General features: G+C 47.2%; 1 protein-coding gene across 3 annotated transcripts in view; it reads right to left on the bottom strand.

The window, feature by feature from the left end:
- Positions 1-25,858, bottom strand: part of NEK1 (NIMA related kinase 1) — a 282,342-nt gene that overhangs the window by 106,251 nt on the left and 150,233 nt on the right. For 2 of the 3 annotated variants that reach the window (XM_075347215.1, XM_075347221.1), the window contains 3 exons: positions 23,352-23,454; positions 19,232-19,315; positions 10,654-10,737 (listed from right to left, as the gene is read on the bottom strand). In XM_075347215.1, coding sequence (XP_075203330.1) covers positions 10,654-10,737; positions 19,232-19,315; positions 23,352-23,454 — 271 coding nt within the window. The remainder of the gene's footprint in view (positions 1-10,653; positions 10,738-19,231; positions 19,316-23,351; positions 23,455-25,858) is intronic. The other variant, XM_075347229.1, reaches the window with a different exon arrangement.

Genomic DNA, 25,858 nt, shown 5'->3' with positions numbered 1-25,858 from the left:
GCTTTGATTTCTAGGATATTGATCTGAAGGGTGGACTCTTCCTGAGTCCACGTCCCTTGAGCCCTGTGGTGGAGAAACACTGCTCCCCACCCTGATAGACTCGCGTCTGTCGTGACTACTTCCCAGGATGGGGGTAGAAAGGTCTTTCCTTTCGACAAAACGGTGGGAAGAAGCCACCACCGAAGAGATTCCTTGGCCGCCTGAGAAAGGAAGACTTCTCTGTCGAGAGACGTCGACTTCCCGTCCCATTGGCGGAGAATGTCCCATTGTAGTGGACGCAGATGAAACTGCGCGAATGGGACTGCCTCCATTGCTGCTACCATCTTCCCTAGGAAGTGCATTAGGCGTCTCAAGGGGTGTGACTGGCCTTGTAGGAGAGATTGCACCCCCGTCTGCAGCGAATGCTGCTTGTCCAGTGGAAGCTTCACTATCGCTGAGAGAGTATGAAACTCCATGCCAAGATATGTCAGCGACTGTGTCGGGGTTAGAGTTGACTTTGAAAAGTTGATGATCCACCCGAAACTCTGGAGAGTCTCCAGTGCAACATTCAGGCTGTGTTGGCATGCCTCTTGAGAGGGTGCCTTGACCAGTAGATCGTCCAAATACGGGATCACAGAGTGACCCTGAGAGTGCAGGACTGCTACTACTGCTGCCATGACCTTGGTGAAGACCCTTGGGGCTGTCGCCAGCCCGAATGGCAGAGCTACGAACTGAAGGTGTTCGTCTCCTATAACAAAGCGTAGAAAACGCTGGTGCTCTGGAGCAATCGGCACGTGGAGATAAGCATCCTTGATGTCTATTGAAGCTAGGAAATCTCCTTGAGACATTGATGCGATGACGGAGCGGAGGGATTCCATCCGGAACCGCCTGGTTTTCACGTGCTTGTTGAGCAGTTTTAGGTCCAGAACAGGACGGAAAGACCCGTCCTTTTTTGGCACCACAAACAAATTGGAGTAAAAACCGTGACCTTGCTCCTGAAGAGGAACAGGGGTCACCACTCCTTCTGCCTTTAGAGTGCACACCGCCTGCAGAAGAGCATCGGCTCGGTCGGGAGGTGGAGAAGTTCTGAAGAATCGAGTTGGAGGACGAGAACTGAACTCTATCCTGTACCCGTGAGACAGAATGTCTCTCACCCAGCGGTCTGTGACCTGTGGCAGCCAAATGTCGCCGAAGTGGGAGAGCCTGCCACCGACCGAGGATGCGGAGAGAGGAGGCCGAGAGTCAGGAGGAAGCCGCCTTGGTAGCGGGTCTTCCGGCTGTCTTTTTTGGACGTGACTGAGTCCGCCAAGAATCTGAGCTCCTCTGATCCTTTTGCGTCCTTTTGGACGAGGAGAACTGGGACCTGCCTGAACCTCGAAAGGACCGAAACCCCGACTGTCCTCTCTTCTGTTGGGGTTTGAATTGTCTGGGCTGAGGTAAGGAGGAATCTTTACCCTTAGAGTGCTTAATGATTTCATCTAAGCGCTCCCCGAACAGTCGGTCACGAGAAAAAGGCAAACTGGTTAAACATTTTTTGGAAGCAGAATCTGCCTTCCATTCCCTCAACCATAAGGCTCTGCGTAAAACCACGGAGTTGGCTGATGCCACTGCCGTACGGCTTGTAGAGTCCAGAACAGCATTAATCGCGTAAGACGCAAATGCAGACATATGAGAGGTTAAGGAAGCCACCTGCGGAGTCGAGGTACGTGTGACCGTGTCAATCTGGGTAAGACCAGCTGAAATAGCTTGGAGTGCCCATACGGCTGCGAATGCCGGAGCCAGAGACGCGCCAATAGCCTCATAGATGGATTTTAACCAGAGCTCCATCTGTCTGTCCGTGGCATCTTTAAGTGAAGCACCATCTTCCACCGCCACTAAGGATCTAGCCGCCAGCCTAGATATTGGAGGATCCACCTTGGGACACTGGGTCCAGCCCTTGACCACCTCAGGTGGAAAAGGGTAACGTGTATCCTTAAGCCGTTTGGAAAAACGCTTATCCGGGTAAGCGTGGTGTTTCTGGATTGCCTCTCTAAAGTCAGAGTGGTCCAGAAATACACTTAATTTACGCTTGGGATACCCGAAGTGGAATTTCTCTTGCTGTGAAGCTGTCTCCTCCACAGGAGGAGGAGGGGGAGAAATATCCAACATTTTATTGATGGACGCTATGAGATCATTCACTATGACGTCACCATCAGGTGCATCTAAATTGAGAGCGGTCTCAGGATCAGAATCCTGACCAGCCATCTCTGCCTCATCACACAGAGAGTCCTGCTGGGACCCCGACCAGTGTGATGAAGTCGAGGGCCGCTCATAGCGGGCTCGTTTAGGCTGTCTGGGACTGTCGTCCGTGTCAGAGCCATCACCCTGGGATGCCACAGATACCCCCGGATCCCGGAGCTGTCCCTGAGGGGGACCGGGAAGTAATAAGTTAACAGAATCCATGGTCTGAGGGACTGGTCTGGACTGTAATGTTTCAAGAATTTTAGTCATAGTCACAGACATTTTGTCAGCAAAGGCTGCAAACTCCGTCCCTGTCACCTGGACAGTATTCGCAGGGGGTTCTGCCTGAGACACCTCCAGCAGAGGGTCCGGCTGAGCAAGTGCCACAGGGGCCGAGCACTGCACACAGTGGGGGTCAGTGGAACCAGTCGGTAGAACAGCCCCACATGCGGTACAAACTGCATAGAAAGCCTGTGCCTTGGCACCTTTGCGTTTTGCGGTCGACATGCTGTTATGTCCTCTGTTAGTAATCTAGGAGGATATATAGCAGAGACTATCCAGCGACCGTACAGTGCAATGTATAGTTGCAAGCAAACAATACAAACATACACTTTGGTATCAGTGGGGGTCAGCCCTTGAGGGCAGCTTACCGCCCGCTGAAAAGCGGGTGTGTGGGCACCAGAATCCCGTGTCTGGGTCTCCCAGTCTCCTCTCTCCAGCTCAGACTGCACATGTAATGGCTGCCGGCGTCCTTGTGAAGAGGGGCGGACCGTGGGTGTGCCACAGACAAAAAGCGGGAAACTAGCGTCCCACTGTGCCCAGTGTGAGGGCTGGAGTATGTAAAGCAGACTCCAGCCCTCAGCGCTGACGATCTCCACAGCGTCCCACCCCCACCCTGACTGGCAGGTCTGGGGGCGGTAACGAACCGAAACTAGGCCGCAAAAGCCGGGGACTCGAGTAATAAGCGCGGCCGTCCTATGTGCACAGTCAGCGCGGAGGTCCCCGGCGCACCACAAGTCTCAGCCGCGCCGCAGCGCTACTGACAACCACGGTCGCGCAGCAGTTTCAGACACATGTACCTCTCTCAGCAAGGCTGCAGATAGGCCTGGCACCAGCGCGCAGCGCTGTAATCCCCGGCGCACTAACACACCCAGCAATGCTGTGGTGTGCGCGCGATATGTACGGGGATACAGAGTACCTTGTCGTAGCAGGGCCTTCCCTGACAGTACTCAGCTCCATTCCAGCAGGTTCTCCGGGTCTGTGGATGGAGCCCGGCCTCAGTGCCTGGAGACCGGTCAAATCCCACTTCACCCAGAGCCCTAAGGGGGATGGGGAAGGATGCAGCATGTGGGCTCCAGCCTCCGTACCCGCAATGGGTACCTCAACCTTAACAAACACCGCCGACAAAGAGTGGGGTGAGAAGGGAGCATGCTGGGGGCCCTATATGGGCCCTCTTTTCTTCCATCCGACATAGTCAGCAGCTGCTGCTGACTAAACAGTGGAGCTATGCATGTATGTGTGCCTCCTTCGCACAAAGCATGAAAACTGAGGAGCCCGTGATCCCACGGGAGGGTGTATAGCCAGAGGGGGAGGGGCCTTACACTTTTAAGTGTAATACTTTGTGTGGCCTCCGGAGGCAGTAGCTATACACCCAATTGTCTGGGTCTCCCAATTAGGAGCGAAAAAGAAAATACGGTAATTATGGGAAATCACCAACCTTTATCTCAGACAACAATTCAAATAAAGGAAAACTCCAAACATAATAAGAGCAAATTTATTTCTATACCTGTTGCCAAAAAGAATTTGGCTGACCTAAGCAATACTTACCAATAACTGATCAAATAATTCTTACTATGGTCATAAACATAAGACAAACGTCAACACAATGGGCTGTCCCCTCTAATGCTGATGGCGGTGGCCCGATTGTCCAATGTCCCCAAATATTGGGAGGGGGGAAGGATTGATCATACTGGGTTGTAACAAGTTTGATTTAAAAAGTGTAATTTTAATTTTTATTACATAAATGAATATTACAAGTGATTGTAAGAAACTTTGCAATAAATCGTATAAGAGAACTTCATTCTCCTCCTGGACTGATCTTTCACTAAAGTAAATTCCGTATTCCGTGAATTCAGATTTTTCCATTATCGAGATAGAGAATTACAGTTTGTTTATTTAAAAATCTCTGGAGAAAATAAGAAGGAGGAGCGAGAGGCAGACACACACCATCTGCTGCAAGTTCTCCTGAAACAGCAGTTACAGTTCTCCACAGAGCTACGTATATGAGCACCGTCATCTCCTATCTCAGTAAGGCCTGCTTCTCACATCTGTTTACAAAACCACACATGTAGCATGGTTCATTTTGACCATCCGTGTGCACATACCGTGTTTCTCCAAAAATAAGACACAGTCTTATATATTGTTTTTGCCCCGAAAAATGCACTAGGGTTTATTTTCAGGGTAGGGCTTATTATTGGAGAAAAACGGTTGGGGGGTAGTTTACCCCTCAAAAAACTCACATACATATCAGAGCGCAGAAACACACCATATCCGGCGATACCGATTGCTTCCGGCTGGAAGGAGATCCTGGTACACAGTGTAGTGGAGTGCAAGGACCTGCGGCGGAACGCATAGAGGACCTGGGTAGAACGCATCACTGCATTCCACCGCCGGATCCTCCATGCATTCCAACCAACCAAATAAACCATTACACTGATTGACATTGCACCAGGGCAATTGGGAAGATCCGAGCCGAGGCTAAGTGGCAGAATTGGAGTACCTAATGTGATGCGCCACTTCTGGGGTGGCTGCGAGCTGGAAGTTTTAGACTGAGAAGGGCTAAATAACCATGGACCTTCGCAGCCTGATATTTTCAGCCCCCAACTGTCTGTCTGCCAACCAATGTACCATCTTTGCGCATCTTTAAACACAAAAATCTTTAATTTCTCGAAAGCATTTAATTCTGATCCATGTCACACAAACGGCACAAGCATGTCACATGGATATCATCCTTGTGCTGTATGTGGTAAAAATTGGACATATCTCCGTATAGATAACACAGACACACAGTCCTTGGCAAAACACAGAGGTGCGAAAATCAACACAGATTTTAATGCGCATGCATGTTAACGTGTCAGCAGTATGTGTGAAAACGGACAGCTTATATGAAAATATGTGTTCACAAAGACAGATTTTACCCTTGAGTTGAAAATTGAGAATGAAAGATCAGTCCAGTAGGAGAAGGAAGCAAATTTCTCTTTTAAGATATATTACAAAGTTTCTTATTTTCACGTGTTCTATTGATTTAGAAAAAAAAAAAAAAAAATGAAATGACGATTACTTTTTAAACAGAATCATATACGGTATATATGCACACAGATCTTTGGATAAAAGGGTTTCATGAGCTTATGGTAACATTTTTGGCATAGGTGGCATGTACAGATAGTTTTACGTACTTTGACATTAGACCTGTCACTATTCGGTGAATATTTCCAGCAGAAAACTAAAAAAGGTCCTATCTCACACAACTCAATACATCTCAGAAAAGGTGTCTAGTCTGAGCACTCACATTGTCATCAATCCATATTTTGCACTGATGAGAGCTAATCAGCCAGAAACCGGCGTCTGCAGCTTAGATTAATAGCTCTCCATCTCTGGCTACGGCTGTGCTGAAGAGAAGCAGTTCTGAGCATGCGATAGCCGGTGGAGGAAATTAATGCTCCATTCGCATTTTCTACCCACGTTTCCTACTCTGACCCTTCATTACCTGACTTTTGGATCTGTGGAATACTGATTGCTTTGTCCAGCTAGCCAGAATATACAGATCCTCACTGCTCTAACATCATCATTACTATATCCCATTTCTTTCATGTGACTAATCCTACAAATGTATTTGTTCACCTACCGTTATTTATATTTGTAAAAACACCAATTGCAAAAGGTAAAAAGAAAAATGTTAGAATAAACGTATAGAGAAGAGTGTTACAGCGTCATGTCAGAGTCATAGCCTTCATGCCATCCTCATCAAAAAAAAAAGGATAATGGCCATGGAGTAAAATATTATGGACAATAATCCCACTACAAATGCTCATTACAGAATCACTCATTAGATTTCTATTCCATATAGATGTGTAAATGTTAGTGCAGTGTAGAGTTAATGTGGTAATATTCTCATTGATCGCGGTCTTTCCGATCCGATTCACATGATGATTATTTTGACTTACCAGATCACACTGGGATTTCCGCGTGAGACAAGTGAGGCTTTTACAATGTAAGTCAATGGTGAAATTACCATGAAATCCAAGGCACCGAAACTCCTCTGTAGAATTACCTTTATTGGTTCCCGAAAAATCAATATTTTGGCCACCGCTGGGTCTTTGTCAAGCCAGGAAAAAGGTATACAATGGCTGACAAAAGCCTTGCGTTGGCCAAAACGTTGCATGCTTTTGTATTTTTCATCAGTGTATTCTACAGAGAAGGAGTTTCATGGATGGATTTGATGGCAATTACTGCATGTTACAGAACATTGGAGGGTTGTACCAAGTAGCATGAACAATGGGGTGGAGCATGGAATACAGCTGCTTATGTGTAAGTCAAATGTAGAATCAGAATGAGGGTCCGTAAACTAAGTTACCGTCACGTGACTCTGAAGCATATTAAACACACTTACAGCACTCTAAGGCCCAGGACACACTGCGAGAAAAATGGTGCGAGTGGATTGTGATATAAAAAAAAAATAAAAATAAAATCGCATTCCACTTGGACTAATATTTGTCTCTGGGGCAGCTCCCATGAGCAATTATTTGCTTATTTGCTCAGCCCTAAAAAACAGAAAAAACAGTTGCAGCATGCTGTGAGTGCAATGCAAGCTTGTTTCACTCGCACTCATGCAAGTCTATGGGGCAAGAGAAAAACTTCGCACTGCTCTCGCGATACACCGGTGTAACGTGAGTGCAGTGCGATTCTCGCATGAGCCGGCAACAGAGGAGATAGGGAGATAAATTTCTACCTCTCCACTACAGCGCAGGCCCATCTATCCGCAGCTTGCACGATTGGACCACAGTCGCATGACACTCGGCTCCAGTTGTGCTGAGAGAGTGTGCAGAGTGTCATGCGAGCACTCGCACAAATCCGTGTCGCCTCAGCCTTACATTTCCTCCAGGACTGTAAACTTTAATGGGAGTAACTCTCCAAAAAATTTCCATCAAGATTTATGTCAAATAAAACCATGGACTGTATGGACTTTTCTGACCCACCTTGGCTCACGTATTTAGCAGGATCAAGCCAAATTGTATTGGTCTAATGGGGTATTTCCAACATAGAAGATGAGCCATGCTATTTCCGTAACACCCATACAAATTAATGGGAATTATGTAAATAGATTAGCATAGCGGCTTATTTGCTTTGAAAATCTGTCAGAATGGCTGTATCCTGATATTAAAAGGTTATCAAACCAGCTAAAGAGTGAGGGATCTCCAAGTGATCAAGTCTATACTCACCAACCCAGCCTGAATGACAGCTGCAGCTTGTACTGAATAGAGTTAGATCTCAGCAGGGAGGACGGACACTGAAGAGCTGTCAATCAGACTGTGTGGGGGAAAATGGAGTTTAAACTTTCATAAATGATTATACAGCAATTTTGAATTAGATCAAAATAAGTACATCAGCCTTATCAGGTCTATGAGATAATGTATGCAGTTTCTATTGTGAAATCTTGAAACATAGGCTATGTTAAAGTAAGTTCACACAGTGCGTTTTTCGCGGCGTTTTTGCGAGTTTTTCGGGTGCGTTTTTGCTCAGAAAATTGCATGACTTTGCTTCCCCAGCAAAGTCTATGAGTTTTCATTTTTGCTGTCTGCACACAGCTTTTTTTTTTAGCTGCGTTTTAGTGGTGCCCACAAAAACGCAGCATGTCAATTATTTTTGCGTTTTTCACTGCGCTTTCCACCCATTGAGTTCAATGAAATGTTCAAAAACGCAATGAAAACCGCAAATTGCAAATATAGCTGCGTTTTAATGCGTTTCTATGACTAAAAACGCAGCTATAAAACGCAAGGGGTGGGTAGTAAAGTGACATGTACAGGAAGAGGATTCCTTCTGTTGGTAAACACAGAAGCGTGAATCCTCCAGGTACCGCCACCGCTGCTTCCATTTCCCGGCCAGTGCCATGTCCGCTCCCGTGCGGGAGGTGGAAGTGGCTGCTAAATCAAAAGTGAACAGTAGAAAAATCTCATACTCACCTGTCTGCAGACTCCCGGTGCCATGTCCACTCCTAGCTCCCCTTCCCGGTACCGCCACCCCCGCTCTGGCTGTGTACCGGCTCCCAGGCATGTCCGATAGCTGCAGGACCTGGTGGTGAGGACCTGGCGGTGATCACCTGATGTGGTCACCTGACGCATCAGCTGATCGTAAGTCTCGCGGTGACGCCGGCTTTTTACCGCCCGGCCGGCTATCAGCTGATGCCGTCAGGAGGCTTAATCAGCTGATTACCGGCAGCTCCTGCAGAGGTCGGACGGGAGTCAGCACGGACGCGTGTAGCTGTTTTTTTGTTTGTTTCTTTTGCACTGATGCATCAGCCAAGACTGTACAGCGAGCGATCCCCGACGCTTGCAGTCAGTTAATGACAGCTGCAGACAGGCCGACGTGATCTCCGGAGTTCAGGTGAGAGCACCGGAGATCAGCCCGGCCTGTCTGCAGCTGTCATGAACTGAACCACAAGTGCCGGGGAATCAATCACTCGGCGCTCGCTGTACAGTCTCGGCTGCACTCTGGAGCTCAGGTGAGAGCTCCGGAGTGCAGGTAACTGAGTCCAGGCCTGCCATTACTGAAGGTTCCTCCGGTAGCCAGTCCGACGCTGCACAGAAGTGTGTAGCTTTGTTTTGTTTTTTTTCACTGATGCATCAGCTGATTGTATAAAAGCCATTTATACAATCAGCTGCTGTGTCAAGTGATTCAGGCCCTTGAACCTGACACGGGACCCTTGACCCATGATTACTGCCGAGGGGGTTCTTTATTTCAATAAAGATGGAGTCACTAATTGTGTTGTGTTTTATTTCTAATAAAAATATTTTTCTGTGTGTTGTGGTTTTTTTATCTTTACTAGAAATTCATGGTGGCCTTGTCTAATATTGGCGTGACACCATGTATTTCGGGCTTAGGGCCAGCTGATAATACACAGCTAGCCCTAACCCCATTATTACCCAGCAAGCCACCCGGCATCAGGACAGCTGGAAGAGTTGGATACAGCGCCAGAAGATGGCGCTTCTATGAAAGCGCCATTTTCTGGGGTGGCTGCGGACTACAATTCGCAGATGGGGTGCCCAGAAAGCTTGGGCACCCTGCATTGCGGATTCCAATCCCCAGCTGCCTAGTTGTACCTGACTGAACTCAAAAATTGGACGAAGCCCACGTCATTTTTTTTTTTTTAAATTATTTCATGAAATTCATGAAATAATTAAAAAAAAAAAAAAATAAAAAGGGCTTCTCTATATTTTTGGTTCCCAGTCGGGTACAAATAGGCAGCTGGGGTTGGGGGCAGCTCGTACCTGCCTGCTGTACCCGGCTAGCATACAAAAATATGGCGAAGTCCACATCATTTTTGGGGGGGGGGCAAAGAAATCCTGCATACAGTCCTGGATGGAGGATGCTGAGCCTTGTAGTTCGGCAGCTGCTGTCTGCTTTCCTGCATACACTATTGGATGGAGGATGCTGAGCCTTGTAGTTCTGCAGCTGCTGTCTGCTCTCCTGCATCCACTAGTGGATGGAGTATGCTGACCCTTGTAGTTCTGCCCCCATGCCTCTCCCTCCAGCATACAGTCCTGGATGGAGGATGCTGATCGTTGTAGTTCTGCAGCTGCTGTCTGCTCTCCTGCATACACTTTTGGATGGAGTATGCTGAGCCTTGTAGTTCTGCTCCCCCTGCCTCTCCCTCCAGCATACAGTCCTGGATGGAGCATGCTGAGCCTTGTAGTTCTGCAGCTGTCTCCTCTCCTGCATACACTAGTGGAGAATCAAGAACATATTGAAGAAGGAAATGACATCAGACCTTTATTTTTTTTTTATTTTTTTTTTTACAACAATCTTTAATGGCATTGTTCACTGATAAAAAACGCATACAAACGCAGTGAGCAAAAACGCAGCAAAAAACACACCAAAACGCGGTAAAAACGCATGCGTTTTTGCGGCTTTTTTTCCGCGGGTGCGTTTTTGTAAGTTTTTTGCCGCAAAAACGCACAAAAACGCAACGGCAAAAAAACGCAGTGTGTGAACTTAGCCTAATACTTCCCTTACTAGCCCTTACTACAGGTCAGTACCCCCTTTTGAAAAAACAACCCTCTCTTTTGGATATACTAACTTCCAATAGTTTTATGAAGACCAGCTTTATCTAGTGTACAATGTGCTAACAAGAAGATCAATCCCAGTTTATGAAACCTCAATCAGCACAAAGCAACGTACCTTCTCCCCACGCAGTTTAGCTTTCATTTGTTGACGTTCATTGAAATTCTGGAGCCGGATTTGCCTGAGCCTCGCCAAGTATTCCTACACAGGAAAAAAAAACAGATATTCAATTGTATCTACCAGCAAAATCTTCCAAATAGACAAAATATGGTTGGTCAGGATTCCATGTGTCTTTCACCTCCCAATATTACATCCGGATGATCTCAGCAGAACAACACCTATTAGGAATAATGCCAGCCAGCTTCTGAGACCCCTGGCAATCAGCTGCCACAGCAGGAACGATGCCACGGACTGCCCTGCGGTGCTCATTGCAGGAAAATATATACACAAAACAATTGGATCCACTAAATGAGTGCTAGTCATCCTTGTCTCTGCTCGGTCTCATAGAGGGAGTCACCATCCTAGCCCTATTTGCCTTTATTACCTCCAAAAGAAGGGAATTTTGTTTACTTACCGTAAATTCCTTTTCTTCTAGCTCCTATTGGGAGATCCAGACAATTGGGTGTATAGCTTCTGCCTCCGGAGGCCACACAAAGTATTACACTTAAAAGTGTAAACCCCTCCCCTCTGCCTATACACCCCCCCGTGCATCACGGGCTCCTCAGTTTTGGTGCAAAAGCAGGAAGGAGGAAACTTATAAATTGGTCTAAGGTAAATTCAATCCGAAGGATGTTCGGAGAACTGAAAACCATGAACCCAGAACAATTCAACATGAACAACATGTGTACACAAAAGAACAACAGCCCGAAGGGAACAGGGGCGGGTGCTGGGTCTCCCAATAGGAGCTAGAAGAAAAGGAATTTACGGTAAGTAAACAAAATTCCCTTCTTCTTTGTCGCTCCATTGGGAGACCCAGACAATTGGGACGTCCAAAAGCAGTCCCTGGGTGGGTAAAAGAATACCTCGGTAATAGAGCCGTAAAACGGCCCCTTCCTACAGGTGGGCTACCGCCGCCTGAAGGACTTGCCTACCTAGGCTGGCATCTGCCGAAGCGTAGGTATGCACCTGATAGTGTTTCGTGAAAGTGTGCAGACTCGACCAGGTAGCCGCCTGACACACCTGCTGAGCCGTAGCCTGGTGCCGCAATGCCCAGGATGCACCCACGGCTCTGGTAGAATGGGCTTTCAGCCCTGAAGGAACCGGAAGCCCCGAAGAACGGTAAGCTTCAAGAATTGGTTCCTTGATCCACCGAGCCAAGGTTGACTTGGAAGCCTGCGACCCTTTACGCTGGCCAGCGACAAGGACAAAGAGCGCATCCGAGCGGCGCAGGGGCGCCGTACGAGAAATGTAGAGTCTAAGTGCTCTCACAAGATCTAACAAGTGCAAATCCTTTTCACACTGGTGAACTGGATGAGGGCAAAAAGAAGGTAAGGAGATATCCTGATTGAGATGAAAAGGGGATACCACCTTAGGGAGAAATTCCGGAACCGGACGCAGAACCACCTTGTCCTGGTGAAACACCAGGAAGGGGGCTTTGCATGACAGTGCAGCTAGCTCAGACACTCTCCGAAGTGATGTGACTGCCACTTGGAAGACCACCTTCTGTGAAAGGCGTGAAAGAGAAATATCTCTCATTGGCTCGAAAGGTGGTTTCTGAAGAGCCGTTAGCACCTTGTTCAGATCCCAGGGTTCTAACGGGCGCTTGTAAGGAGGGACAATGTAGCAAACCCCCTGCAGGAACGTGCGTACCTGCGGAAGCCTGGCTAGACGCTTTTGAAAAAACACAGAGCGCGCCGAGACTTGTCCCTTAAGAGAGCCGAGAGACAAACCCTTTTCCATTCCGGATTGAAGGAAGGACAGAAAAGTGGGCAAGGCAAATGGCCAGGGAGTAAAACCCTGATCAGAGCACCAGGATAAGAAGATCCTCCACGTCCTGTGGTAGATCTTGGCGGACGTTGGTTTCCTGGCCTGTCTCATAGTGGCAATGACCTCTTGAGATAACCCTGAAGACGCTAGGATCCAGGACTCAATGGCCACACAGTCAGGTTGAGGGCCGCAGAATTCAGATGGAAAAATGGCCCTTGAGACAGTAAGTCTGGACGGTCTGGTAGTGCCCACGGTTGACCCACCGTTTGATGCCACAGATCCGGGTACCACGACCTCCTCGGCCAGTCTGGGGCGATGAGGATGGCGCGGCGGCATTCGGACCTGATCTTGCGTAATACTCTGGGCAGCAGTGCCAGAGGAGGATATACATAAGGCAGCCGAAACTGCGACCAATCCTGAACTAATGCGTCTGCCGCCAGAGCTCTGTGATCTTGAGACCGTGCCATGAATGCCGGGACCTTGTTGTTGTGCTGGGATGACATTAGGTCGACGTCCGGTTTCCCCCAGCGGCAACAGATCTCTTGAAACACGTCCGGGTGAAGAGACCATTCCCCTGCGTCCATGCCCTGGCGACTGAGAAAGTCTGCTTCCCAGTTTTCTACGCCCGGGATGTGAACTGCGGAGATGGTGGAGGCTGTGGTTTCCACCCACAGCAGAATCCGCCGAACTTCCTGGAAGGCTTGCCGACTGCGTGTACCGCCTTGGTGGTTGATGTATGCCACCGCCGTGGCGTTGTCCGACTGAATTCGGATCTGCCTGCCTTCCAGCCACGGCTGGAACGCCTTCAGGGCTAGATACACTGCCCTTATCTCCAGAACATTGATCTGAAGGGAGGACTCTGGCTGAGTCCAGGTACCCTGAGCCCTGTGGTGGAGGAACACCGCTCCCCACCCTGACAGACTCGCATCCGTCGTAACCACAGCCCAGGATGGGGGTAGGAATGATTTCCCCTTCGACAAAGAAGTGGGAAGAAGCCACCACTGAAGGGAGGCCTTGGCTGCCCGAGAAAGAGAGACGTTCCTGTCGAGGGACGTCGACTTCCTGTCCCATTTGCGGAGAATGTCCCATTGAAGTGGACGCAGATGAAACTGCGCAAATGGAACTGCCTCCATTGCTGCTACCATCTTCTCTAGGAAGTGCATGAGGCGCCTCAAGGGGTACGACTGGGCTCGAAGGAGAGATTGCACCCCTATCCGTAGTGAACGCTGTTTGTCCAGCGGAAGTTTCACTATCGCTGAGAGAGTATGAAACTCCATCCCGAGATATGTCAGCGATTGGGTCGGTGTCAATTTTGACTTTGGGAAATTGATGATCCACCCGAATCTCTGGAGAGTCTCCAGAGCAATGTTCAGGCTGTGTTGGCATGCCACCCGAGAGGGGGCCTTGACAAGGAGATCGTCTAAGTAAGGAATCACCGAGTGTCCCTGAGAGTGTAGGACCGCCACCACGGATGCCATGACCTTGGTGAAGACCTGTGGGGCTGTCGCCAGGCCGAAAGGCAGTGCCACGAACTGAAGGTGTTCGTCCCCGATGGCGAAACGCAGGAAGCGCTGATGCTCTGGTACAATCGGCACGTGGAGATAAGCATCCCTGATGTCGATTGATGCTAGGAAGTCTCCTTGGGACATGGAGGCGATGACGGAGCGGAGGGATTCCATCCGGAACCGCCTGGTTTTTACGTGTCTGTTGAGCAGTTTGAGGTCCAGAACGGGACGGAAAGATCCGTCCTTTTTTGGCACCACAAACAAGTTGGAGTAAAAACCGTGACCCCATTGCTGAAGAGGAACAGGGATCACCACTCCTTCTGCCTTCAGAGTGCTCACCGCCTGAAGAAGAGCATCGGCTCGTTCGGGGGGCGGAGATGTTCTGAAGAAACGAGTCTGAGGACGCGAGCGGAACTCTATCCTGTAACCGTGAGACAAAATGTCTCTCACCCATCGGTCTTGGACATGTGGCAACCAGGCGTCGCAAAAGCGGGAGAGCCTGCCATCGACCGAGGATGCGGTTTGGGGAGGCCGAAAGTCATGAGGAGGCTGCTTTGGGAGCGGTTCCTCCGGCGGTCTTTTTAGGACGTGACTTAGACCGCCATGAATCAGAGTTCCTCTGACCCTTCTGTGGCCTGTTGGACGAGGAGAATTGAGACCTGGCTGCGGGCCGAAAGGACCGAAACCTCGATTGTACCTTCCGTTGTTGAGGTCTGTTTGGTTTGGACTGGGGTAAGGACGAGACCTTTCCCTTGGATTGTTTAATGATTTCATCCAATTGCTCGCCAAACAGGCGGTCGCCAGAAAATTGCAAACCGGTTAAGAACTTTTTGGAAGCAGAGTCTGCCTTCCATTCACGTAGCCACATGGCCCTGCGGACTGCCACCGAATTGGCGGATGCTACCGCCGTACGGCTCGCAGAGTCCAGGACAGCATTCATGGCGTAGGACGCAAATGCCGACGCCTGAGAGGTTAAGGACACAACCTGCGGAGTAGAGGCACGTGTGACTGCATTAATCTCAGACTGACAGGCTGAGATAGCTTGGAGTGCCCATACGGCTGCGAATGCCGGAGCAAAGGACGCGCCGATTGCTTCATAGATGGACTTCATCAGGAGCTCTATCTGCCTGTCAGTGGCATCCTTGAGTGATGCACCGTCTGCCACTGCAACTATGGATCTAGCCGCCAGTCTAGAGATTGGAGGATCCACCTTGGGACACTGAGCCCAACCCTTGACTACGTCAGGGGGGAAGGGATAACGTGTGTCATTAAGGCGCTTAGTAAAGCGCTTATCTGGATAAGCCCGGTGTTTCAGGACTGTATCTTTGAAGTCGGAGTGATCAAGAAACGCACTCCGTGTACGTTTGGGAAACCTAAAATGGAACTTCTCCTGCTGAGAAGCTGACTCCTCAATCTGAGGAGTTGGAGGAGAAAGATCCAACACCTGATTGATGGACGCTATAAGGTCGTTCACTATGGCATCCCCTTCAGGTGTATCAAGGTTGAGAGCGGCGTCAGAATCAGAGCCCTGATCTGCCACCTCCGTTTCATCATCCAGAGAGTCCTCATGCTGAGACCCTGAACACTGTGATGAAGTCGAGGGAAGCTCCCTGCGAGCCCGCTTAGCCGGTCTGGGACTGCGGTCCGTGTCGGAGTCCTCACCGTGGGACCTATGAGTCGCCCCAGGAGCACTTTGCTGCGCCGACCGAGGGGGGTCTGAGGGAAAAGGTACAACAGTGCCCGGGGCTTGTGTTACAGGTCTGGACTGCAAAGCTTCTAGTATCTTAGCAGACCATTTATCCATAGACTCAGAAAGTTTGTCAGCGAATACTGCAAACTCTGTCCCTGTCACCTGGACAGTGGCAGCAGGTGGTTCCACCTGGGCCGAGGGCCCCACCAGTGGCAGAGGCTCCGGCTGAGTGAGTGTCACAGGGGCCGAGCATTGCACACAATGAGGGTAGGTGGAACCTGCAGGTAGCATAGCCGCACATGAGGTACAGGTTGCAAAGTAAGCCTGTGCCTTGGCACCCTTGCTTTTTGCGGACGACATGCTGTTGTCTCCTCTTAGAGCAATCAGAGAGGGTATATAGCCAAAGCAGTAGTGCGGCCGTACAGCGTAAATGTATACAATATAAGCATATAAATATACACTTCAGCACCCAGGGGGGCAAGCACCTAGTAACAGGTGCTGCTTATCGACCGCCCTCAGCGTTTGTGTGATCACCAGATTCCCTGCCTGGGCCTCCCAGAGCTGTTGGAGCTCGTCTCTGAAGTTCCCCAGCGTCAGAAGTGCTGATAGGAATGGCTGCCAGCGTTCTGAGAGGAGGAGGGAGCCGTGGGCGTGCCTCAGAAAGTGCGGGAATCTGGTGCCCCACGGTGCTCAGTGAGGGGGGAGGAGGATACAAAGTATGCTCCAGCCCTCAGCGCTGACGTCCAGTGCAGCGTCCCGCCCTTACCCCTGACTGGCAGGCCTGGGGGCGGGAATATGCGGTACTAGGCCGCAAAAGCCGGGGACTAAAGTTATAAGCGCGGCCGGCAAATAAGCGCGGTCAGCACGGTAGTCCCGGTGCACTAACACAACCAGCAACTGCTGCAGCGTCCATTAGACAGGCGCTCTATGCGCCGTCCCCAAGGGGACACAGAGTACCTCAGAGGAGCAGGGCCTGTCCCTGACGATACCCGGTCTCCTGTCCAGCAGATTCCCCCAGGGGCTGCGGAGGGAGCACGGTCCCAGTGCCTGGTGACCGATTAGGATCCCACTTCACCCAGAGCCCCTAAGGGATGGGGAAGGAAAACGGCATGTGGCTCCTGCCTGTGTACCCGCAATGGGTACCTCAACCTTAACAGCACCGCCGACCAGAGTGGGGTGAGAAGGGAGCATGCCGGGGGCCATGTTATGGGCCCTCTTTTCTTCCATCCGATAAAATCAGCAGCTGCTGCTGACTAAATTGTGGAGCTTGCGTGCATGTGTGCCTCCTTCAACACAAAGCATAAAAACTGAGGAGCCCGTGATGCACGGGGGGGTGTATAGGCAGAGGGGAGGGGTTTACACTTTTAAGTGTAATACTTTGTGTGGCCTCCGGAGGCAGAAGCTATACACCCAATTGTCTGGGTCTCCCAATGGAGCGACAAAGAAAAATGGTTATTCCTGATCAATGAGTTTATCTACTTTTATAGGTAATCCAACATCTGTACCGTGGCAAGCATGGGAAAACTGGGCAAAATTAAATTTGTGGCAAGGCAAAAATGAAGTTGTAACTTCCAAAATCGTATTTTCACCCCTATGTGTTACAGGTGAGTGTCAAACCCTATAGTATCAAACAATGAAGTAATGTCCAGCATCCTAGAAAGGGGGCATGATGTAAATGAAGAACTGTAGTAATCATTAAGTCTATGTGTAGTAGAAAAGTATATAACATGACCGATGTACACATCACATCCCATTGTATTATTAGTATAGCAATTTAACAGTATCTCGAGCCCAGATGCAAGTGTCATTCACAGGCAAAGTCAAATGTTTATTCCAAAAATAGTAAGTTATCCCCAATCTACATAATATTGGATTACTTACTTTTGGCCGAGGGTCTGACCACTGGGTCACCCCAAAGCCCTGGAACCCAGGAACTGCTCCATCTTGACTAATCAAAAAGGTCCATGGAGCCTCTGTTAGGAGTCTCGACACGGAAAATAGCCAAATATCCCATCGGGAAGGACCTAGCCAAGGAGTGGCTCTTTTTAGGAGACCACCATAACCACCATATTAAGTGGCCCTTTTAGTCAATATCCAGCTCTTGACGAGTTTAAAGATATGACAAGGGAAATACCAAGGCCAGGTATCCATCCACAGACAGCTGTTTTGGGGTATTGCCCCTCATCAGTGTTGAGTAGGATTCTGGCTAGGTGGGAGCAATAACTAGTAGACCAGCAAGACAAAAAAAAATCACTGATCTCGGGGAGACCAGCCAGAGAAAACATTGCCGGCAGCCAACAAAGGCGCTCAACACAGTGAAATCCTAGGTACATTGCCCCCTGGGAAGTACGCAAATCCGTGTCGAGACTCCTAACAGAGGCTCCATGGACCTTTTTGATTTGCATACTTCCCAGGGGGCAATGCACCTAGGATTCACTGTGTTGAGCACCCTCGCTGGCTGCCGGCAGTGTTTTCTCTGGTTGGTCTCCCCGAGATCAGTGATTGTTTTGTCTCGCCATCTTGACTAAAACAGAGGTGCAAATGCTCAACCTTCACTTCATTTATTGTCTAAGGTAGGGTACTTTATTCAGCGGTCTTATAGACCATGAATAGAGCTGGGATTGAGCATGGGAACCTCAGCTCCATTCATGATGGGCTGCAGGATTCTGGGTTCCAGGGACCTTCTTCTTGGGATCTTGGAAGGCCTCAATGGTCAAACTTTCAATAATCAGTAAGCTACTCCCTATCCAATGTAATAGGGAATAACTTACTATTTTGGGAATAACCCTTAAAGAGGACCAACCATCAGGATTTTCCTATATAAACTAAAGCCAGTGCTATACTGGTGCTATAATGCTGATTCTATACATACCTTTAGTTGTGAGCTTGGATGTATATTTTCTAAAATACAGGCAAGTAAAGTTTGTGAAATGCACTGTTATTTGATTGATAGCAGCTACAGAATATCTAATAGGTAGGTTGGGTTTTGCCATTTATTCCCATCTCTGTCTGCCTGCCTGTCTTTCCTCCCCCCTGTCCTCCCTCCCCCTATAATAAACAGAGAAAGGGGGAGGAAGGACAGGCAGGCAACAGGGTCTTCAATAAATAGCAAAACCCGACCGATCTATTAGATATTCTGTAGCTGCTATCAATCAAATAACAGTGAATTTCACAAACTTTACTTGCCTGTATTTCAGAAACTATACATCTGATCTCACAACTAGAGGTATGTTTAGAATCAGCATCCTAGCGCCAATAGAGCACTTGCTTTGGTTTATATAGGAAAATCCTGGTGGTTGGTCCTCTTCTCTTTAAGTGAAATCAGACATGTGCATGATATAATGGTCCAACATGGAGAGGATTTACAAAGGACAAATACAAGACATACATGAAGTTGGGGTTAGTGATGGGATGTCAATCACAGCCAGCATGATCTGCAGGGTCTCAAGCAGCGCCAGGTCGGAGCTTCCCCCTATGTGATATGTATAAAACCCAGGAAACATGCAGACGACAAATGATCATGGCAGGTGACACAAGGGTACTGCAAAGAGGCTCAGGCATGCGAGAGGCCTACCTGTTCTTCTTTGTGCCGGGCCTTCCCTCCTCCAGCAGAGCTTGGTCTGCCTCCATACATAGCTGCCAGGCTGTACAGAGCGTCCTGTGCACCATTCAATGTATGAAGTGTAAGAATGGCTGGGGCTACATCACAGGCTGTTAAACACATGTTCCTCACGTTCTATAATGGCGTCCTCTCTACTACTGGGTCAGTGTCATTCTATCTGGTCATTCCAGCTACAAATCTTATAGAAAACCTGTCTCCAGGTCAAAAGTGGACAGTTTTTGCTCATATAATTCTCACTGCTCCCATGAGGATCCATTTTTTTTATATTGCCATATGGTTCTATTATGTCCTAGTTTTTATGGTCTTTACCACAAAAGAGTTTAGCTCCCAGGGCAATAATACAGACCGGCCTAAGGACACATGCTCAGAAACCCCTGTGAGCCACACCCCATTGGCAAAAACTATGAAAATTAGTAGGAAAAAAAAGAGGCTCATATATCTGAAGCTGTATAGTGGATTAAAAAAAAGTAGGAATACTCAGCGGGAATAAAATAATAAAAAAACTGCACACTATACACCTGGTAACAAGAGCCCTTTAAGGCGTAACTCCGCTTTTAATGTGATTCCACAGTCAATGGAGACAAGAAATGTGGAGTAACTACACCAGCTTCATCAGGTCTAAGATATACATGTAATAATGTATTTAGTTTGTTTTGTGAAATATGATGACAGATCCCCTTTAAGTCTCATGATTTGGTATATAGATGGTGAGAAGTGGTTTTCTGCTCTTAGACACGGCCAGCAGCTCAGCTTTCCTCTGCTGTCCGGCATGTGTAACTCACCTGAGCTCCTACTAGACTCATGCCATTAAAAAAGCAGAAGAATTATCCTTTAGATATAAACAGTAAATCAAAATCAGTACAAAATATTATGTAGAAAGAGACCCCAGCGTTTATGCAGTTTACAATCTTCAGAGTCTTGTAAGCTGTTATTTAAAGGCAGAGTTTTCCTTTAAGAAAAGGAAACCTGAATAGATCTATCAAATTGGAGCATACACAAGGATTATGGCAGATGACCAATGACACAAGGAATCGGAGCATGAATACAATGTCCAGTGCTACATCCATGGGAGGGATAGGACACTACGAATAAACCATACGTTATGTAGCACCATGGATGTATGCATTTAAAGGGAACCCATCATTCTGAAAATGGTGCCTGATTTGCAGGCAGGATGTTATAGAGCCGGAGGGGCTGATCAAAATAGTATACAGGTTGGTGGGAAACGTTTCAGGAAAACTTGCATTTTACTCACTTAAAATCCCTGCTGTTTGCATACATGAGTCCAGTGGGCGGTCCTATGAGTGATTGACAGTCTTCCAGTATGACTTTACTCACTTAAATCCCTGCTGTTTGCATACATGAGCCCAGTGGGCGGTCCTATCACTGATTGACAGTCTTCCTGTATGACTATGCATGTAGTGATAGCTGTCAATCACTAGGAGGACCGCCCACTGGACTGATAAATACAAACACCAGAGATTTTAAGGCTTGGAAGGAATAAAATACAAGTTATACTGAAACTTCTGAAGCAAACCTATGTATAATTCTGCTCAGCGTCTCCTTCGCTATACCCTGTTGTTCACAGATTGGACTGTATGGGTAACATGACAGGCTCCCTCTAATTATACATCCTAATATTTATGGTGGTTAATTCTGAATATAAGCAGCAAAGCCAACACTGAGTGAGAATGGCTGTGATCTGTGATCTGAGCAGAGGTGAGTGACCGAGACACTTGTGACGCAGCTGCCATACGGCAGAATACAGCAGAGGCCGGGTTTCCACTGGACAATTTCTAAATTCATGGTAGATCTAGTGTGAATTGATACTGGAGGTGCGGGGGGCTGTATAATTAACCAATGACCATACAGACATGCGGACCTCTGCGGTGTTCAGCGCAGCACAGCTGCTGTGAGGGCCCTGCCCGGCGTGTGATCAGCTTCAATAGGTGCAATATTATTACCCACTACACACATCAATAGTATGGCAGAAAGAAGAAAGAAATATATGGAATGCATTAATATCACAAATAACAGTCTTCCAGTCCTGCTGTCTCTACAAACAATAATATCAATATATAGAGATCACTAGAAGTTGCTCCTCTCGTCTGTGTCTGTCTATAGCTCCTCCCTTCCCCTCTCCATAGAATCTTATAAGCACCAGCCGTCATTTATCTCAGTAATGTAAATAATCCGTCTTCACACAATACTGATTTTACAGATTTTAACCAGGAATAGAGAGAAAGAGGCAAACTCCACTGATCAGATATTACAACAAAGTTTCTTAACCTGCTTTATTCTATTTAATTTTTATTTTTTATTTATTTTTTTTTTAATTCAGAAATTTTTTTTGTTTTTTTTTTTTTTTTTTTTAAATTAACTGAAGATCCATATACACTGACTGATAATCACTATGGATGATTGGATACCTCAAATATTCGGCTTAACAAATATTTTCCGAATATCTCGTCGCTATTCGATGCGCAATGTAAGTCTATGGGAAGCCCGAATAGTACCGAATAGTTGTTATTCGGGTTTCCCATAGACTTACATTGCGCATCGAATATTCGCGAATAGTCGAATAGCGGCGAGGTATTCGGAAAATATTCGCAAAGCCGAATAATCTAAGTATTCGATCATCCCTAATAATCACCACACTGTGGAAACATCCCACTGAGCAGCAGAAATACAATTAAAATAGCATGAAAATCCCTTATGACGGGACCTCATTGTCCCTTTTAAATAGAGGATATGCTGCTGACAATATACATGCTGCATGGGGACAGAACGGTCACATTAACCATCACTCTGTACCTGTAAGAAGGTATCAGATCCAAAAGAGCGTCAGTCAACTTGTCTATACGTACGTGACACTCGTTAATTAGTAGAGATCTTCCCCTGTAAATAATCAATAAGTGGATGGATATCAGTGGCATTTGCCTATTTATGGAGTATTGTTTAAAGGGGCTCTCTCTTATCCGGCATCCAATATGGTATTTCTCTTAGTAGGGCTCTAATGATCGTATAGGGAGTGCTCCATAGTACTGTCTACAGATATAGTGCGTACCATACAACTATGAGGCCGGCTTACAGAACTAAATCATGGTAATCCATCTACTAGTATTCTAGTGATATCGGATATTGAAAATAGTAATTTTAGTAATATTGACTTTACTAACGTGCCTGCACTACATGGACAATCTGCTCATCTACTGTATTCCCATTAGAAAATAAAAAAGCCTCTACTCACCTCTGGTGCCATCACTGTTCCAACAATGTCGGAGCCGGGTTTCCCGCAGCCTGTGTGATGTTATGTCACATGACCCCTGTAGCCAACCAGCGGCCGCTTCCTTCTCACTTCCTTCGGATGAGACAGACATCTGGAAGAAGCGTGGATTGCTGCTGTTGCTCTCTGACCTCCTCCAAATGTTACTTACATCTGAAAGAAGTGACCGTAAAGCGGCTGCTGATTGAGCCAATGCAGAAGGCCAATATCTCTTTATTTTACACCTGTATTTAAGATGTGGTTTTCTAAAGGAAAGCTCTTTAAAGGGAATCTGTCACCAGGTTTTTCCTCCCTCATCTGTGAGCAGCATAATGTAGGGACAGACACCCTGATTCCAGTAATGTGTCACTTACTGAGCTGTTTGCTGTCATTTTGAGAAAATCAATGTTTTCTCTGCTTCAGATATAGCAGTTATACAAAGCTCATGAATATGCTGGACTACCTGCGGCACACCAAGTAGTCCTCTAAAGATAATCTATGGTTAATTAACCAGTGATTCTATCAAAACTGCACTACGCAGCCCAGTAGGTGACATCACTAGAATCAGGATCTCTGCCCTTTCATTATGCTGCTCTCAGATTAGGTGGTAAAAACCTGGTGACAGATTCCCTTTAAACTTAAACTTAGTAACTGAAATGAAATATAATCTTGCTAATGGACTAATATGAAACTGCTAAATTCTCTTTATGAACTTTTATGCCTCTAAAGCGACTTGACCTGTGAGCAGAGTGACAATGAAGAAGACAACCAGTGCCAATTCTTGGCTAAATAACTGGCGGTCCATACCATGTGTCCCTCCGCACGCGCTTTGTTTTGCATGGCTTCCTGCTTCCTCTGCCAGAATTCCTCAACTTGTCTTGCTCTTTCAGCAGCTGCATGTCCTCGATGTCTGAAAAAGTAAGAAAAAGTAAGAAAAAAATTATACAATTTTCCCTAAATATTGTAATTCAAATTTTTTTTTTTTTTTTTTTTTTTACTCTATGTAGGTCCAGATGTCAAAGCCAATTGATTTAATTGCATGTATGAGCATATAGTATTGATACCTATCCCTAGAATAGGTCATCAATATGAGATTGGAAGGGGCCAGACACCCGCACTCACAGCCGATCTGCAGTTCTCAGCTGCTGCACACTTATTATTTCACAATATAACTGCACTCTCTGCACATACCATATCAGAGGATAAATGCATTAACCCCTTCATGGCTGGGCGATTTTCCGGTTTTCATTTTTGTTTTTTGCTCCCCTTCTTCCGAGAGCCATAACTTTTTTTTATTCTTCTGCCAATCTTGCTATGAGGGCTTATTTATTGCGGGACAAGTTGTACTTTTAAATGAAACCATACGTTTTACGATATAGTGTACTGGAAAACAGAAAAAAAATTTCAACTGCATAAAAATTGCAAAAAAAAAGCGTGATTGCATGATTGGTTTTAGGATATTTTATTCACTGTGTTCACTATATGGTAAACCTGATGTGTCGCTGTGATGCCTCAGGTTGGTACAAGTTCGTAGACACCAAACATGTATAGGTTTACTTTTATCTAAAGAGTTAAAAAAATTCTGAAGTTTGTCCAAAAATAGTGGTGCACTTTCTGTGCTATTTTCCACGATTCATAGCATTCTCATTTTTCAGGCTCTGGGGCTTATTTTATTTTATTGACTGCTTATTTTTTGGATCTCGAGCTGACATTTATAATGGTACAATTTTTGCGCAGATGCTACGTTTTTATCACCTGTTATTGCATTTTGCGCAAAATTTGAGATGACCAACAGGAACTACATCATGATAGTGACAGGAGTCATCATATGACCCTGTGCTACCATGACTACCATCAGCTCCCCATGATCATGTCACGGGGCCTCTAATAGCGGTGGGTTTTCTTGCTGGGGCACTTTAAATTGTGATGTCAACTTTTGACTGCGCGATTTAAGGGGTTAACAGGCGCGGGTGGATCACAGATCTGTCTGCGCCTGAGAGGCACATATGTCTGCTGTACAAATTGGCAGACATGTGCAAGGTGCACAACTTCATGATTTAGGATGTATTGTTACATCCTACATTGTTACTTGGTCGCAGGGGTTAATAATTAATCAGTAAGAGTTTAGTAGTAACAATGTCTTACCGGGGTTGTCCCACGAACAAAGTACACTTTAATTACTAGATCTTGGAATGAAAATAAGTTCTACAAGTGGATGTGTTGAAAAAAAAAGAGAATTTTGTTACTTACCGTAAATTCTTTTTCTTATAGTTCCGTATTGGGAGACCCAGACCATGGGTGTATAGCTTCTGCCTCCGGAGGGCACACAAAGTACTACACTTAAAAGTGTAGCTCCTCCCTCTGAGCTTATACACCCCCTGGTAGCCAGTCCTAGCCCGTTTAGTGCAAAAGCTGAAGGAGAATAGCCACCCACAAGTAGAACCGAGTAAGAACCGGAACAACCGGAGACTCTGTCCACAACAACAGCCGGTGATCACACACGGAACAAGAAAATTGCCAACAGGCAACAGGGAGGGAGCTGGGTCTCCCAATACGGAACTATAAGAAAAAGAATTTACGGTAAGTAACAAATTTCTCTTTTTCTTTATCGTTCCTTTGGGAGACCCAGACCATGGGACGTTCCAAAGCTGTCCCTGGGTGGGAATAAACAGAAAAAACTAAGAAGTAGGCGGAGCCTAACTTCACAAGTGGGCGACAGCCGCCTGAAGGATGCGTCTACCAAAGCTCGCATCTGCCGAAGCATGAGCATGCACTTGGTAGTGCTTCGAAAAGGTATGCAGGCTAGTCCAAGTGGCAGCCTGACAGACTTGTTGAGCCGTAGCCTGGTGCCTAAAAGCCCAAGAGGCACCGACAGCTCTGGTCGAGTGTGCTTTGATCCCCGGCGGGGGAGGTACCTGAGTACTCTGGTAGGCGTCCGAAATGGTCAATCTAATCCAACGGGCCAAGGTCGGCTTAGAAGCAGAGAGACCCTTGCGCCGCCCTGTGGTTAACACAAAAAGAGAGGTGCACCGCCTAAGCGCAGCGGTGCGAGACACATAAATCCGGAGAGCACGCACCAGATCTAGAGTATGCAGCGCTTTCTCAAAGCGATGAACAGGGGCCGGACAGAAGGAAGGCAAGGAAATTTCCTGGTTAAGGTGGAAGGGAGAGACCACCTTAGGAAGAAAGTCCGGGGTCGGACGGAGAACTACCTTGTCTTGGTGAAAAAACAAAAAAGGTGACTCCGAGGAGAGCGCAGCCAAATCAGAGACTCTCCTGAGAGAAGTTATGGCAACTAGAAAAGCCACCTTTTG

The sequence above is a fragment of the Anomaloglossus baeobatrachus genome, chromosome 1 (genome assembly GCF_048569485.1).
Source record: "Anomaloglossus baeobatrachus isolate aAnoBae1 chromosome 1, aAnoBae1.hap1, whole genome shotgun sequence".
In the NCBI taxonomy this organism is placed as follows: Eukaryota; Metazoa; Chordata; class Amphibia; order Anura; family Aromobatidae; genus Anomaloglossus; species Anomaloglossus baeobatrachus.
Note: the sequence above shows the minus strand (reverse complement) of the source record. Positions and strands in the feature narration are given on the sequence as shown.